The following is a 14977-nucleotide window of genomic DNA, read 5'->3' as shown; positions in this document are numbered from 1 at the left end:
AATTGCATGAAGAGAGTGTCGTATGGAGCGCAGGCTCATGGAAATGAGGACGTGGGAAGTGTAAGAAAGCAAGTGGTTTGTCTATGGCCGAAGATGGAAATGAGGATGTGGGAATTGGAAGAAAGTAAGTGGCAATGTCTATGTGTGAAGGAGTGTTGAAGGAAACAATGGAAACGGTGTGTGCATCCCACTTCATGGGTTGCGACAGAGAGAGACAACCTCCATCCACCCATCCGCCCAGCAGTTGCCCCCGCGACTCTCCTTAGCCGACAAAACGGAGAGTGGCCACCAAACGGGAAAGAGTGGCCGCAATGGACCTACACACGTGCTGAACGACGAGGAAAACAAGCACACGGACGAAGATGACCGCTTCCATCCACTGGCGTACTCCAGCAACCGCGCCTTCCTCGTGTCCAGGCCGGATCTCCTCCACCGGGAGCAACGTCTCGGCGTGCCTCCCCCTCCAGAGCTCCACCCTCCTTTCCTTCGCCATCTGGCCCCAGAAATGGGGCTTGCCATTGTCTTGTGGCCCCAGTGGTATGAAGATGCTGGCGTCGAAGAGCGCGTCAATGGTCAGGTGTGCCCATTCCGGGCGTAAAGGGTTCAGAGACCGCGGCCCGGCCGACAGGACTCCCTCGCACCCTGCCTTGATTCTGTCGATGTAGTTTTGCCGGGCTACCCAGCCAATAGCCTGCTGACCACCCTCTTTGAACCGTCTCATTGGGCCCCTTTCGTACTCCTTGCTGGTGAGAGTCATCTGGCCGGTTTGTGGGTCGATGTTGAGTTGGAAGATCTGGCCTGCCTGGCGAAAAGCTTGAGGGCGACCCTGAGTCGGAGTGAGAGCGTAGAACACCTTGTAATATGGATTCGTTGGCTTCAGGAGTGTCCCAGATTCTCTCGAACGCGTTCTGAGGTATTGGGTTTGTAAGCGTTGGTTGTGCCCTCTCGGTGATGTGTGAAATCATCGACATCGAGATTCTTGATTGACCTGGGAGTACCCACGTTGCCGGCGTTGGCTTTGTGATGTGATTATGGCAAAATGTTAGGGGGAAGATGCGATGGTAGAATAGACCGGGAAAAGTGTGCTAGGCAGAACGGCGGCTTCTCTGTCTTATAGGTATGTTACTAGTTGCAATAGCGGGGGGACAGGTTGCCATAGTATCTTTGCAAAATAGCATAGCCGGAGACTTCACGGGCTGGACGCTGCTCCCTCTCTCTCTCTAGAAGACGGCCACCGCGGGCGCAGGGCATCGGGAGACGGAGGGGGTAGGCGGAGATTGTTCCTGGGTGTAGTCTAGTCCACAATACCCGATGCCTCAAGAATCCGGACGAAGCCCGACCCAGCTCCAACCCCGTACCCCTCCGTCTCAAATCACTCGACACACATCCTCCAGCGCCCGGAACGGATCCCATCCTGCCATCCACCCACCCCCAACCGGCCTCCCATCGCGAGCCCTACGCACCCCCGAGGCGGCCCGAGCGGCACCGTGCCCAAAGCACCACCACGGCCCGCCCACGAGAGCGCCGTGACGACCGAAACGGGTGCTGAGGCACAAGGCCGGCTTGCTGCGGCGGACCGCGCGCAAATACCTAGCTAGTTATATACACAACCCCGACGCGGACGTCGTTGCCGCGCCGGGGACATTGCGGCGGCGTGAGGGTTGACGGCGCGGTTTGGGGAGGTGTTGGCTGAGGTGGGGGAGGGAGGGAGGTGTGCGCCATGATGCTGGCCGGGCCGAGGGGTTACGCGATGCCCGTGTTTCCGGCCCGTGTTGCATGTGGCGTGGGGGGGGGATGAGGGAGAGGAGATGAGCTGAAGGCTGATGGAAGGGAGGAGCTGTTTGGAGAGTGGCTCCAGATGGCATGGGTCTGGATGGGTGGGTCTCAACCTGGGGCTGGGTAAGGGTTTGGATGGAATGTGGGATTGATCCCGAGATGGGGTTGTGGGGATGTTGATCCGCTGATCACCCCGTACTGTGTGGATGATACCCGGATGTTTAGCTACAAAGTACCTCCCTACGGCAAATGAATGTCCGTTCCCCCGTGGATATGTGTTCCAAGTTCTCAACAGTAACACCCCACCTACATGTAGGTACCAGAGCCTACCCTAATAAAAGATGAAAGCTCGAACCTCAATGCTCTGCCTCGGGATGGCGGAACCTGCCGCATCGCCCAAGTCAAACGAGCAGTGCGGCACCGCCAAGCTTTGGCCCTTCTCCGAGTCAAAGGCGTTGAAAATGGCGACCTCCGAGTCGAGCTGGTCAGGTACGTAGTACCACTTGTGGTCCGGGTTCCAGCGGACCTGGAACACCTCGTTAGCGACGGTGGGGAAAACCTCATCGACCGTCATGAGGTCCTTCTCGCGGTTGACCGTTGTCGGATCCAGGTATGCCATGGGAAAGTCGCGGCATGGACCGGTCAGCGGCTTCCAGATGCTAAAGCAGTGTGTTAACTAAACATGTCTGGTGATAACCGGAGGAAAAGTGAGATGAGCGTACTTGATGACCTGGTACTTCCGGCTCAGAATCTCATCCCTATCCTCGCCGAAGTACTGCGGCAACCTGGAAGCAAGCTCTGCCGTGGTGTAGTCTGTGCATGGTCAGAAACCAGGGCGCCAAGTGAGAGGGTCTACGCGGTGTGGTTCTGTCTCACCAATATGGGCTGACAAGGAGGGCTGGTGGTTTTCCCCGTTATCCTCGCCCGGCTTTCTCACTGGGAAAGAAGGGGCTCGCTTTCGCAACATCCAGTCAAAGATGGTCATGTCTTTCGCCCCAAGGGCGGCACAAACTGACCGGTGAAGTTCGGGCAAATACACCCGCTCCACCCAGTCGTCATCGTCAAAGCATTCGGGCTTCATCCCATTGCTGTCGATAGGGGCTATCCCTATGCCACCCTCCTCATAGGTGGCTCCCGAGGTCCGAAAGTTGTGGATCTTGATGCCATGAACAGGCTTGATAGTGAAGTTGTTCTGGGGAAACCCATCGGGGGCCGCGTAATGCAAGATGTACGGCTTCTTACTGAGGTCATTGCTATCATCCCGCTGGACGTATCTGATGGTGCCTGTAATTGAGTCGGCCATTGTCGGGTAGCCTCAAGAGAAATTGGGGCCTGCTGTGGTGGATGATGAGAGAAGAATCGGCCAGGGGCGGCGAACGAAACTAGAGTGTTGGATCATGGCAAGCACCACCTGACATAGCAACGCCAGACATAGTCTTGAGGGATCGTTGTTGTTGATAGGCTAATGGCCCTTGATGCCATCGATCGCGGGGGCGTTCCCATTGCGGATAGAACGGCTGCACCCCACCGTTCCATCGAAACCCTTGGGCGTTCGAGGGGGCGTCTCGCGTGGCACGCACTGAGCATATTTGAGAGATATTGCTCCTGCAGAAAGGAATCAAGAGCTTTATTTTCCATCCATGATTGGTAGCACCTGCAGGAGCTCGATCGCGCAATGTACGAACCGTGGTAGGGAGGTCGCGTGGTGCACCGCGCAACTTGGGCTTCCTCTCGGCTTCCTCCTTCTGTGCTGATATGCATTCAGCCCTCTTCCTTCGCCTAATATAAGGCTTCGTGCTATGCTGAACGAGGAAAAGATTGGCGAAGTATTGCGCAAGATAGAGAAGGTTGAGGACCTATCAAGCTACGCATTGATGATGGTTGACCCGAACCTCCTCCTGGGACCATGTTCCAGTGCCTGGTCAACATCGCATGGCAGATAAGGAGCACACAGCATGCCTACTAGGATTGATCTATAAGATAGCCACGCCACGGCTCGTCTTCAAGGCCGGCAACTCACTTCAGATTCCAGACTGAACAGCAACTCCACAAGCAGTACCCAAATTTGAACCATCAACTCGCACAACATGCCCGGCACCAACCAGCCCTGGAAGTCCGTGTGGCCCGCCGCCTCCGGCGCCGCAGACCAGGCGACCACCCTCCCCTCGACCCTCTCGGCCGAGGAGATGACCAACCAGCGCTCCTTCGGCAGCCACGCTTCCAACACCAAGGGCCGCATCGTCCACCTGAAGAAGTGAAGCAGAGTGCCTGTGAGTGTGCGCAGGGGGACGATAACTAAACGGAAGTCTCCTCGCTGACAGAATTCCAGATCCTAAAGTCACTTGACTTTCGGCAAGCAGTGTGTGGGCAGGGGGGCTGCTTACACTAATCGGTCAATGATATGAGGTTGTGTTCAAGGGAGCCTTCAGTCCAGATTGGTGGTCCTGCTGTCGCCAATTCCATAGCTCACTCAATTGAACTTCTGCCAAGCGTCAGAACGAGTCGCCATAGAGTGGAATGCCGTGTGCCATTGTTCAATGCCTGTTAGTCGTAATGGAAAAGTCATGCCTCATCTGCGAGACTGCGACCTGGAGTTCGACCGGCGACTGGCCGAGTTCCACTCTCCGGCTGTTGGTGTTACGTAAAAAGCGGATGAGGAGATGACAGTAAGTGATAAGAAAGGGAAAAGAAATTGCAGGCTTTGTCATGAGCAGATAGGTACTGCTGCCCATGCTTGGGCAAGGACTTCTGGAGGACAGTGGTTGTGCTTCGTGACGATGAGGGGGGAACTTGGAAAGCGCGAGACGGAGGATGGGGCTGGGGTGGGTGGATACCTTCCATTTGATGCCAAGAAGGCTTGTCCTGCGGGGCACAAATCTGCCGCCGGCCACCGCCAAAAATTTCGGGAAAGCTGCATGGCCATTGCTCCTGCGGTCCATTGCCCGGCTCCAGTCCCACCGTCATCGATCACCAATTGAACCATAACCACAGCACAACATGGCTGGCTCATCAATGAAGAAGCGCTCAATCAGTGATGGCCCCAAGGGCCGGGCCGCACGGCCGACCAAAAAGCAAAGAAAAATAGCCGCCTACCACAGCAGCTCTGAAGAAAGTGGGAGCGACGATGAAAGTGCACCCGTTCCCGCCAACCTGCTCGACTCGGACGACGAGGACCTAGACAACATCGAGGTCGACGACGGCGCATCCTCAGCCGGCCCCGCATCCGACTCCGACTCACAGTCCGAAACCGAATCAGCGCCAAAGCACAAACCCCAGACAAAATCCTTCGTTGCCCGCGAGGCCCCGGCCTCCCCCGACTCCCCCGGCGGCGAGGAAGACAACTCGTCCGAAGACGACAACCAAGATGAGCTCTCAGACGCCGCCAGCCACAGCGACGACGATTCGGGGCCGGAGTCGCGGCGCGGGGCCAACGACACGCGGTCGAAACGCAACGACCCGGCGGCGTTCGCGACGTCCATCTCCAAGATGCTGGCGTCGAAGCTGCCGGCGTCGCGGCGGGCGGACCCGATCGTGGCGCGCAGCGCGGCGGCGGCGGAGCAGTCGCGGCAGGCGGTCGACTCGGCGCTCGAGGCCAAGGCCCGCAGGCGGCTGCGCGAGCAGAAGCGGCTGGCCATGGAGAAGGGCCGCGTGCGCGACGTGCTGGTCGCCAGCACCGCCCGCTCCCTCAACGTCGCCACGGGCGAGATCGAGGAGGTCCCCGACGTCGCCCCCGGCGAGGCCGCCACCACGGGCGAGATCCTCGCCGGCGAGAAGAGGCTGCGCAAGGTCGCCCAGCGCGGCGTCGTCAAGCTGTTCAACGCCGTGCGCGCCGCCCAGGTCAAGGCCACCGAGGCCGAGAGGGCCGCCCGCAAGGAGGGCGTCGTCGGCGTGGACCGGAAGCAGGAGAAGGTCACCGAGATGAGTCGGAAGGGGTTTCTGGATCTGATCGCGAGCGGTGGTGGGGGGTTGAAGAAGGGCGGCTTGGAAGAGGCGTAGGGCTCGTGTGGCATGGTTTCCGCGGCCGGGTAATTTGACTTTTCTTTGGCTTCGACTGCTGTTTTCAGAGCAGAGTCTCTGGTTATCTATGTACGATCCTTCCCCGTGGGGGTGTTCACTATCGTACATGTACATTGTATCCGCGGAGATCGCGTCTTCAAATATTCAGGATGCCACCCCGCCAGATTAAGGAGGACATCATGGTCGAACCCGCATACCGGCCCGCCGTACTTTTGGTATCTTTTGCGCACTTTCCAGTCCCATATGCATCGCGCAAAACGCCGGCCGTAGAGTAGGAAACTTCTCCGAAGAGGCCCGCGTTCACTTGAAATCACTCGACTGCAGATTCCTCGTCATGGACGGGAGCTTCACCCGCAGCCCGTCCAGCTCGGGCTTCATGACGACCTGGCAGCCTAGACGACTTGTCTCCTGTAACCCAAATGCCAGATCGAGCATATCATTCTCGTCATCGTCCGGCTCGGGCATCTTGTCGTAGTAATCTTGGTCCAACACGATAACGTGGCAGGTGGAGCAGGCGCAAGAGCCGCCGCACGCGCCCTCCATCTCCAGATCGTTCGCTTGGGCAATGTCAAGCAGGTTATCGCCCTTGGACACGGCAATCTTGTGCTCGACGCCCTCCTTGTCGATAAACGTTACGTAGAGTCTGAAACTGTCAGCGGCGCAAAGGTCGGACCAGGGTATCAATTGGGAGCCCGTACTCCTCACCCGGCTTGGGGGGCTCTACATGGCCATGCGAAACGGTCGCCGAAGCGGAAAATGCCCGTCGTTGCAGCGGAGTCGACCACGGCGACCGGCGAACTGAGATTTGGGCTGATCGGCTCGGAGCGGCCGGTGGGGGCACGGCGGTAGCTTTGGTGTAACATCGCATATGCCGCGCAATGGGGCCGGCGGTGCGTTTCGAGGTGAGTCTCAGACCCGGGAGGGTCTGGGCGAACAACCTGGGTGTCGACATCTCGGCGGCGGCGTCTTCGGGTGGGGAGCAAGGTTCCTGGCTCGGAGGGGGCGGAGGAAAGTGCAAGGGCAAAGCGAAAGAGCCCTGGCTCTAAAAAGCGGGAGCGCCAAAAAAAAAAAAGCAAACAAGCTCTTGCAACAGCGGAACTGAGACAAGCAAACACACCTCTCCTCTCCTGCGCGCTTCTTGAGATTCAGGACTGCTAAGCCTGCCTAGTTGCAAGTGGTTTATTATGTACAGCCGCCGCGAGGCGAATCCAGGGAAGGCATTGAGATGACTGGAATCTCGGTCGAAGGGCATGCGAAGGCCGATACCTCCGTACAAGAAACTTTGGTGGGCTGCTCCGATTTTCTCCCCGCTTCCCGTTATCTACACCCCGTTTATGCAACTCTCCATGCGGTGCACGGGCATTTGAGCTTCGGATGTTCCGCGAGCAGCTTATCGCGCCAAAGCCAAGCCAAGCCTTCGATTTCACCCCAACCTGCCAAGCACAACTGGAGCTAGAAAATCGTCACTCACGCCCACCCACCACCCACACAGCTGCCCACTTGCCGCAAAAAGACGACCCGAACGACAAGAAATACTCACCGTTGTGTAATGGTCCTGCGCACACGACAGACATCATGGCGAACCACAATGACGGGGTGAATCCCCTAAGACCCTACTACCTCCCGCCCTCGATCGGAGAACCGGCCGAGGTGCTGCCCACGCCGGGGCCCCGAGCATTCACCCAAGCCAACTCGACGGGCAGATATGCCTCCAAGGCTCGCGACATCTTTTCCGACATCGACTACAAAGACTACATTGCCGAGCCGTCTCCCTCGGTGGTACAAACGGTCAAGGAGGTGCTGGACGAGCTGCTATGGAAGTACACGTCCGTGTTGATGGCACAACCTTTCGAGGTCGCCAAAACCATCATGCAGGTCAGAGCCCAAGACGACCTCGGCGGGTTAGAGGCCGCCGCAGTGGCAGCGGCAGAGTCCAAGCAGCGACAGGCCAGCCAAAAGATACACATATATGACGAAGTAGGAGCTTCCTCGGATCACGCGGAAGACGGCAACCCGCTGACAACTCGCCAGGGCACCCACTCCGATTCCGACTCAGACGTAGACGAGTCGGCTTTCTTCACCTCCCACCAACCACGCGCGCCATCACCCAGTCTCTCCCGGTCGGGGCACGCGCGACATGGAAGGTCGCCATCACCACAACCGTCCGCAAAGCCCGTGCTCGCCCACCAGCTCGGCATCCGCACGCCGGACTCGGTATTAGAGGTGATCGCCCAGCTCTGGCAGAAAGAGGGCGCTTGGGGCGTGTGGAAGGGCTCGAATGCAACCTTTATCTACTCGGTCCTCCAGTCCCTGCTCGAGAACTGGTCGCGCAGCCTCCTCAGCGCCCTCTTCAACGTGCCCGACCTCGGGGTCCGCCACGACATGGACCGGCTCGTGGACATCGCATCCCCGTACCCGTGGGCCTCGCTGTGTGTCGCGGCCGCGGCTGCCGTCACAACAGGCCTGATCCTGTCCCCTCTCGACCTCGTCCGCACCCGGTAAGCCAACCCCGCCCCCCACCAAGCCCCATGTCAAACCCCACACTAACAAACCCCGCAGGCTGGTCATAACCTCGACCGCCTCGCGGGCCCGCCGCACGCTCTCCACGCTGCGCAGCCTGCCGTCGTACCTCTGCCCGGGCGCGCTGGTCGTGCCGACGGTGCTGCACTCGCTCATCCACCCGCTGCTGACGCTGTCCACGCCGCTGGTGCTGCGCACCCACTTCATGATCGACCGCGAGCTGGCGCCCACGACCTTCTCCATCGCCAAGTTCTGCTCCTCCACCGTCGCGCTGCTGCTCAAGCTGCCGCTGGAGACGGTGCTCCGCCGCGGCCAGGCCGCCGTCCTGCGCTCGGAACCCTACCTCCACGCCCTCGAGGGCCCGCCCGCCGCCGCCGGCAAGGGCAAGCTCCCCGAGATGGAGACCGTCGTGCCCCTCGGCGCCTTCCGCGGCGTCATCGGCACCATGTACGCCATCGTGCACGAGGAGGGCTCCCACGCCCTCCCGCCCCCGCCGGCTCCGCCCAGCCAGAAGGGCGGGAAGAAGGGGAAGGTTGTTGCCCCCGTGACCGTGGCCGAGACGGTGTATCGCCGCGGCCAGGGTCCGGATGGGCTGTGGCGGGGCTGGAAGGTCAGCTGGTGGGGACTGGTTGGGCTGTGGGCGGCCGGGGTGCTGGGCGGCGGCGGCGACGGGCAGTTCTGATGCCTCGCCGTCGTCGTCTGATCGCCTCTCACTCCTTATCCGTGCTATGCACGACGCTGAGCTGCTGGTGAGTGGTGGCTACGGCGCTGGTGGTGGGAGAACGAGCGTTTGGATAGGTGTTGGTCCAAACGCGGGACGGGATGATGCGTTTCGGGCGTTTTGATAGGTTGTGGCGTCTTTTTTCTTTGCGCTTTTCGGCATGATTCCCCGCTCACGAATTGGTATGATATCCCAGGCCGGGGTTCAGGCTCGGTCTGCAGCTTTTGGTCGGGCATGTGTGTATGAAAATGGTGGGGTTCGGAGATAGAGAAATTCAGGGTTTGGTTAGCCTTGACGGTCAAGCGGGTGCATGTGTTGGCGAACAACGGTTGAGGTTGGGCTGGAAACGAGTTCCCCAAGACAGCCCGAGGGGTTTGGGCCAAAACCTCCAGCCGCCGACAGCCGGAACCAATTCCCTAACTGCCAACAACAGAGAGCGAGCACATCACACGAAAACAATGGAGGAGCACCAAGGTCAAGTCGACGACTTTACTATTAACACGGAACTATAAAAGTTCCCCAAAACTATATACATCGAAACGGGCGCAATCGCCAACTTCCCCGCCCCCACCATACCCCCCAACGGGAATTCCACTGCCAATACCCCGCGCCTACATCCACCCCACCCGTCGCAACATCATACACCCGACCCGCCACCCACACCCAACAAACAATCCGGGCCCTTTACACGCACTGGGAATACCAGTCGTTGAGCACAGAGCAGCTCGACCCCGCGGCACACGCCGTCGGGCCGGTCCACCCGCTGCCGCCGCACTGGCCGTACCGGGTTTGGGCGCCGCCCGCCGGCGGCGGCGTGACCTGCGCCGCGGTGCTGCTGGTCTGCAGCGTGGTGGTGGTTGAGACACCCGGGGCAGGGTTCTCCGTAGTGGTGGGCTGCGGGTTGGGGCTGCCACCGTTGCCGCCGCCGGGGAGGGTGGCAGACGCGGTGGCGGTGGCGACCGACTTGCTCTGGGCGACGGAGCTGGCGGCGCCGGCGATGAGGGCGGGACCCGGGACCGGGTAGTCGGGCGAGGCGACGTAGGGGTTGAAGAGGATGCCCGCGTCGGAGGCGCGGTAGAGGGAAGTGCCGGCGACGCCGCTGGGGGAGCTGCTGCCGCTGCCGGTTACCCGCAGGTTGATGCACTGCGGGTAGGCCTGGGCGCCGTTGGGGCTGCCGGCGCCGTGCAGCGCGATGATCTCGTGCCGGAGCACGTAGTTGCCGGGTTTGAGGTCGGGCGGGATCTGGACTAGCCAGCTGTTGCCGTTGGCGCGCAGGACGTCGGCGGCCCAGCGGCCGGCGGTCTTGTCGTAGCCGGCGCCGTCGATCTTGAAGAAGCGGAGGGATTCCTTGTTGACGGTTTCGCAGTCGCCGTTGCAGGCCGCGAGGTAGTCGATGACGGGCCCCACGTGGGACTCGGGCCACTCCGGGTCCCAGACGATGCTGATCTTGTCGCCGGCAGCGACGGTGGCGTGGCCGCCGCCGGGGGAGCCGCTCCGGTGGCAGATGATGTCGGGGGTGCCGAAGTTGTTGGGCTCGACGAAGCCGTTGTCCTGCTGGGCGGCCGTCCACCCGATCACCGTCGGCGGGTTGGGCTGGTACCAGTGCGACGTGGGGTCGTAGTTCTCGTAGTACACCCCGTTGACAACGATGTGGCTGACGTGACCATGGGCCGCGACAAGGGCCGCGCCCGTGAGGGTAGCAAGGAGAGCGGATGCCTTAGACATGTCGACGACGTTCGGGGACTCGGGAGGTGGACAAAAGAGGGTATGGTCCTGGGATGATCCTTGAGGGTTCGGGAGGGTGATCGACAGTGATGATCGTCAGGAACAAAGCCGGGATTTACAGCTCTTTTTATAGACCAAACGTGCCAACGAAACCCTTCAGTCCCCGACATCATCATGGCTTGAGCTCCCTTCCCCCTTAGCCGTGGCTACCGTCCGAGTGCCGCACCATCATCCGGGGGAGCGGAACAATGGAGGCCGAACAAGATCACAGGGACATTCGTCCGTCTGGGCATGCAGAGAGACGCACAAGAAACCGGGCTCGTGCTCAGCATTCTGGCAGAGGGTGTGTAACCCGGGAAGAGCGAGGCCCGGCCGAGTGTCCCGAATGCACCATGGTGGCATCTCAGGAAGGGAACCATAGCCAGGAGGGGTAACGTTCGGTGGCGGTGATGGCCTGGATCGAAGAAAACTGGTCTTTGCGCCGTCTTGGGTCCTCCTCCTGGGCTTTGCCAGGGCAATCTTGTTGGGCCGAATCTGGAAGCCTTCGAAGAGGAGCTGCAATATGAGTGGCCGCCACAGTCGATGACCACGCGGCAGCCACGGCGACTGCAGGAAACCGACGGAAGCCATGCCGTTTTCGGCAGTGCGGGAGGCTCCGTCCGAAGGGGCACACGCGGAAATTCGACGCAAGTCGACGGCGACTGTGGGGAAATGCGACGGCGTGTTTCACTGACCACGATCGAAGGTGCACCGCTGTGACGGACGAATTTAGGCAAATTGAGAGCATGGGGATGGCGTCGCGCAAGAGCCATCCCAAAAGCAGCCTTCTTCCATTTCTGGCGACCCAAGTACCAGGATGCTGCAATATCGAAACGGTCGCTTATTTTGCAATACCGACTTGCAGCGGCTCGGTAGTGATGCAGGATCGACAGGCTCGGTCGTGAGCCGGTTGGGGATGGGGATGGGGAATGCAGTTTAAAGATGATGAAGATTGAAAAGGAAAATAACATGACATCTTGAACGAGCTGGGAGTTGGGTACCGAGGTACATCGATACACAGTGCGGATCTGGCAGGGCGCCTCCCGATGGGTTGGTACAGGTCCACAGTGCGCCAAGGACCCACCCTACAGTGCGAAACTGGTGTAAGTCTATCCCCAGATTACTTCCAAAAGGGGAAGGAGTCACCGTCCTCACACCTACCAAGAGTCTTAGCCAACAGCGAACGTCTTGGTCGTCGACAATTCGTGCGGGGAAACCAAATCTCGTCGATAAATAAATAATGTGAAACTCTGAAGTTCTAAAGCTATCCCTGCGGAAACCAAACAAAGCGAGACTGTAAGTGCCCGAATAGGAAATCAAACAAGGTAACTGGTCCAAACAGCATCCCCCTCGAGCGCCGCCATATCCTCCACGTGCATCGCCACCATCACATCAATCCCCTCCTCCTCCTCCCCCCTCTGCCGCGGCAACACAATCACAAACCCATCCGTCTCCCTCTGCGTCACCCGCACCAAGCACGGCCGGCCCACCCCCTCCCCAAAGTCCACCCCATACAAGTCCATATTCGCCCAGCTCGTCACCATAACATCCATCCCATGCAACGAATTCCACCCAAACGCCAGCCCGCCCCCATCCACCGGCGTCTGCTCAATCAAATCCATCACCTCGCGCGCGAACCCGGGCGTCACCCGCCCCACCGCCTCCCCGATCGCCTGCACCACCCGCCCCAGCGCCGCCATACCACTAGCAGTAGCATCACCATCAGCACCATCAGTAGCATCACCATCAGCACCATCAGCACCATCACCAGCAGCAGCAGCAGTAGCCGTAGCCCGCTCCAGCTCCGCCACATCTACCCGCGCCAGCCCGTGCAAGGCAACATTTCCCAGGAACGGCCGGCGCGGGTCGGCCAGCGGGCCGGCCGCGCCCAGCCGCGCGCGCCCGTTGATCGCGAAGCCGAGCCGGGAACGCGCTTCCACTCCGTCTGCTGCGGCGGCGGGAGAGGTGGGAGAGGTAGTAGTGGGGGGTTCGCGGCCGCGGCGCTGCCGGCGCACGCGCGTGATGCAGGACCAGAGGGTTGCGCAGAGCACGCTGTTGGTGGTGGTTGCTGGCCGTGCTGCGCTGCCGGGGTGGAGGGTTTGCAGGGTGGTTTTGGTGGCTTCGAGTTTGGCGGTGGAGAAGGTGAAGATCTTGGAGGTGCCGAGGGGTGAGGGGAGGGGGGCGGCGGGTGCTGCTTTCGTGGAGGCGAGGCGGAACTCGGGGTGGCGGGCGAGGAGGTCGTCGAAGGATTGCTGTGCGGGGGTTGACTGGTGTTCGTCTTGTGTGATGGGTTCGGTGGCTTGGCGCAGTCGCTCGTGGCGGTAGAGCGGTTCGTTGGGGTCGGGTGTTGGTGTTGTTGCCGGGTCGATGGTCTCGGACCGCGTGCAGGCGGCCCAGAAGCGGATCAGCTCGACCATGCCGGCGCCGTCCATCACGTTGTGCTCGACTGCTAAGCACAGGACTATGCCACCGTCGAGGAGGCCGTAGTTGGTCGCCAAGACGGACGCGCCCGAGTCCTTGTCGAGGTCAGCGAGCCTCGGCATCGGACCGAGGGTATCGGTGAAGTAATGCAGCGGCGCGCGTTCGGCCTTGAGCTTTTCAACGCTCAACCTAAGGAGAGGCACCCCATCGGTAGGCATCTCTTGTAGTTCGATGTCCTTGTCCGTCGGGGACCATCGTATTGCCGCTCGGCCGCCATCTGTCGCAAAGACTCGGCCTTTGAGATAAGGGAGCCGTTGATTAAGTCTAGTGAGCCCTGCTCGGAGCTTGTCGACAGCGCTGGTCCGGTCAAGTGTCTCAAAAATGAGAAATATGGTCGTGTAGATTCTGGGCATGTATTGGTCTATAGGGGACAGAAGTGCGGTTTGGGGTGTAGATGAGGCCATTTTGCCCGTTGTGAGGCCCGGCCGAGTCAGGCTACCTATTCAAGGGGTTCACTTGAGGGTCAGGTCTATCAAAATGTCTCAGGTAAAGATCTGTAGATGCGGCCCAACGAACGAGAAATATCGGGTATATATCTATCCCGTCCAATGAGCGTGCTCACCGACTGAGTCAGTGCCGGCCGCCACAGGATTCTGATCCTCGCTTGGTCCCGATCCTTGTCAGCACGGCGAGCTTGTTTTGACACCGGATCTTACGACATCCAACCGTCTTGGGAATTGATTGATTTTCGACCTGCCGATACGCCTTCCGGTGCTTCCGTTACTGCCATTAATTGGATTGGTTGAATATCGCGCGAGGACCCGGGCAGCTAATAGTCTAAGAAAATCAAGCCATTGTGCGGACTGGTCTTTGAAAGCTATTAATGATATTGAGTTGGTGTTAATGAGCCATAGGACCCGAATAATAAAGACAGGCGGAGGTGGTTATGTAAGTTCCAGGTTAGCAAGGTGTCCCAACTATAAGGCCGCCACTTGCTGGATGGTTCCTACCACACAAGTCGAATCGGGCGGGCATGGTGAGTACAGTAAATGCAGTTTGGGATATCATGTGATGGTTGAAGGGTCACTGAGTTGCTGAGAATCCGTGGGATGACGGCGCAGTTCAAATAGCTGGTTGAAGTCAAAAGGTGTAGGTACCTGTACCTAGGTATGTTCATGTTCTAAAAGAGGGTATTGTCAGGTATGCTAGTTCATCAGCTCAACTACCTAATTACATGGTACAATACCTGACTGTGCCATGCCCGCCCTTGGCAGAACGACCCCAGCAAGTCTGAAGCGAAGCTGCCGTGGCTGCCACGCCTCCCACGTTGTTGTGTAACCACCCCCCCCCCCCCGGCCCCTGAGCCGCAACGCCACCCACCACCACTCACAAACTCCGTCGCTTGCAACACCCCAACCAACGGGAAGGAAGGTTACGTTTGGGGGGTTATAGTCACCCTGTATAATATACTTCCTGTTCCTACCACTAAATACCTATTATCTCCGGTTCTGCGGCGTGGAGTATTGACACTGTCCGATGCCACGAGGTTGCCACGATGTTGCCGAGGCTGTCACAAGGATGCCACGAGACTGCCACGAGGAACCCAAGCGAGAGTGACGGCTGTGGCGTCCAATCCATTCCGAGGGAACTGCCCAGAGGAAAAGCCCTAGTAGGTTAAGCGAAACGTCCGGTTTTCACTTGTTCCATGATCCATACTATGCACAATATATTCCAGACGCAAATTTGTTAAAGCCTCAC

General features: G+C 59.5%; 6 protein-coding genes across 6 annotated transcripts; 2 read left to right on the top strand and 4 right to left on the bottom strand.

The window, feature by feature from the left end:
• Positions 1–1904: 1904 nt before the first annotated feature.
• B0H64DRAFT_391978 (uncharacterized protein) lies at positions 1905–3331 on the bottom strand. The gene is made up of 3 exons (XM_062803508.1): positions 2653–3331; positions 2499–2589; positions 1905–2435 (listed from the first exon to the last, which is right to left on the bottom strand). Exons 1-3 carry the CDS (start codon positions 3077–3079, stop codon positions 2108–2110), a joined length of 846 nt encoding a protein of 281 aa, XP_062660865.1. The 5' UTR covers positions 3080–3331; the 3' UTR covers positions 1905–2107.
• Positions 3332–4394: 1063 nt separating this feature from the next.
• On the top strand, positions 4395–5932 carry B0H64DRAFT_122984 (Rrp15p-domain-containing protein). The gene has a single exon (XM_062797990.1). The coding sequence runs from the start codon at positions 4774–4776 to the stop codon at positions 5770–5772; it is 999 nt and encodes a 332-aa protein (XP_062660864.1). The 5' UTR covers positions 4395–4773; the 3' UTR covers positions 5773–5932.
• B0H64DRAFT_122983 (2Fe-2S ferredoxin-type domain-containing protein) lies at positions 5933–6956 on the bottom strand. Its single transcript, XM_062797989.1, has 2 exons — positions 6492–6956; positions 5933–6436 (listed from the first exon to the last, which is right to left on the bottom strand). Exons 1-2 carry the CDS (start codon positions 6743–6745, stop codon positions 6094–6096), a joined length of 597 nt encoding a protein of 198 aa, XP_062660863.1. The 5' UTR covers positions 6746–6956; the 3' UTR covers positions 5933–6093.
• A 412-nt stretch (positions 6957–7368) lies between these two features.
• Positions 7369–8995, top strand: B0H64DRAFT_372729 (mitochondrial carrier domain-containing protein; the record flags this gene model as incomplete). The annotated part of the gene is made up of 2 exons (XM_062802240.1): positions 7369–8291; positions 8353–8995. The coding sequence occupies 2 exons, from the start codon at positions 7369–7371 to the stop codon at positions 8993–8995; spliced, it is 1566 nt and encodes a 521-aa protein (XP_062660862.1).
• A 637-nt stretch (positions 8996–9632) lies between these two features.
• Positions 9633–10862, bottom strand: B0H64DRAFT_122979 (glycosyl hydrolase family 61-domain-containing protein). Its single transcript, XM_062797988.1, has one exon. The coding sequence runs from the start codon at positions 10757–10759 to the stop codon at positions 9719–9721; it is 1041 nt and encodes a 346-aa protein (XP_062660861.1). The 5' UTR covers positions 10760–10862; the 3' UTR covers positions 9633–9718.
• Positions 10863–12005: 1143 nt separating this feature from the next.
• On the bottom strand, positions 12006–13837 carry B0H64DRAFT_473474 (uncharacterized protein). The gene has a single exon (XM_062807998.1). The coding sequence runs from the start codon at positions 13681–13683 to the stop codon at positions 12115–12117; it is 1569 nt and encodes a 522-aa protein (XP_062660860.1). The 5' UTR covers positions 13684–13837; the 3' UTR covers positions 12006–12114.
• Between the last annotated feature and the right edge of the window lie 1140 nt (positions 13838–14977).

Source organism: Chaetomium fimeti, assembly GCF_033439085.1.
Source record: "Chaetomium fimeti strain CBS 168.71 chromosome Unknown B0H64scaffold_3, whole genome shotgun sequence".
In the NCBI taxonomy this organism is placed as follows: domain Eukaryota; kingdom Fungi; phylum Ascomycota; class Sordariomycetes; order Sordariales; family Chaetomiaceae; genus Chaetomium; species Chaetomium fimeti.
The sequence above is the reverse complement of the archived record's forward strand: the minus strand, read 5'-3'. Positions and strand labels throughout refer to the sequence as shown.

Coding starts and splice junctions, on each gene's coding strand:
- B0H64DRAFT_122983 (XM_062797989.1), bottom strand. CDS start 6,745: ATGTCGACACCCAGGTTGTTCGCCCAGACCCTCCCGGGTCTGAGACTC. Junction 6,437..6,491: donor CCCCCCAAGCCGGGTGAGGA/GTACGGGCTCCC, acceptor TGACAGTTTCAG/ACTCTACGTAACGTTTATCG.
- B0H64DRAFT_473474 (XM_062807998.1), bottom strand. CDS start 13,683: ATGGCCTCATCTACACCCCAAACCGCACTTCTGTCCCCTATAGACCAA.
- B0H64DRAFT_122979 (XM_062797988.1), bottom strand. CDS start 10,759: ATGTCTAAGGCATCCGCTCTCCTTGCTACCCTCACGGGCGCGGCCCTT.
- B0H64DRAFT_391978 (XM_062803508.1), bottom strand. CDS start 3,079: ATGGCCGACTCAATTACAGGCACCATCAGATACGTCCAGCGGGATGAT. Junction 2,590..2,652: donor CTCCTTGTCAGCCCATATTG/GTGAGACAGAAC, acceptor GACCATGCACAG/ACTACACCACGGCAGAGCTT. Junction 2,436..2,498: donor CGGAAGTACCAGGTCATCAA/GTACGCTCATCT, acceptor ACACTGCTTTAG/CATCTGGAAGCCGCTGACCG.
- B0H64DRAFT_122984 (XM_062797990.1), top strand. CDS start 4,774: ATGGCTGGCTCATCAATGAAGAAGCGCTCAATCAGTGATGGCCCCAAG.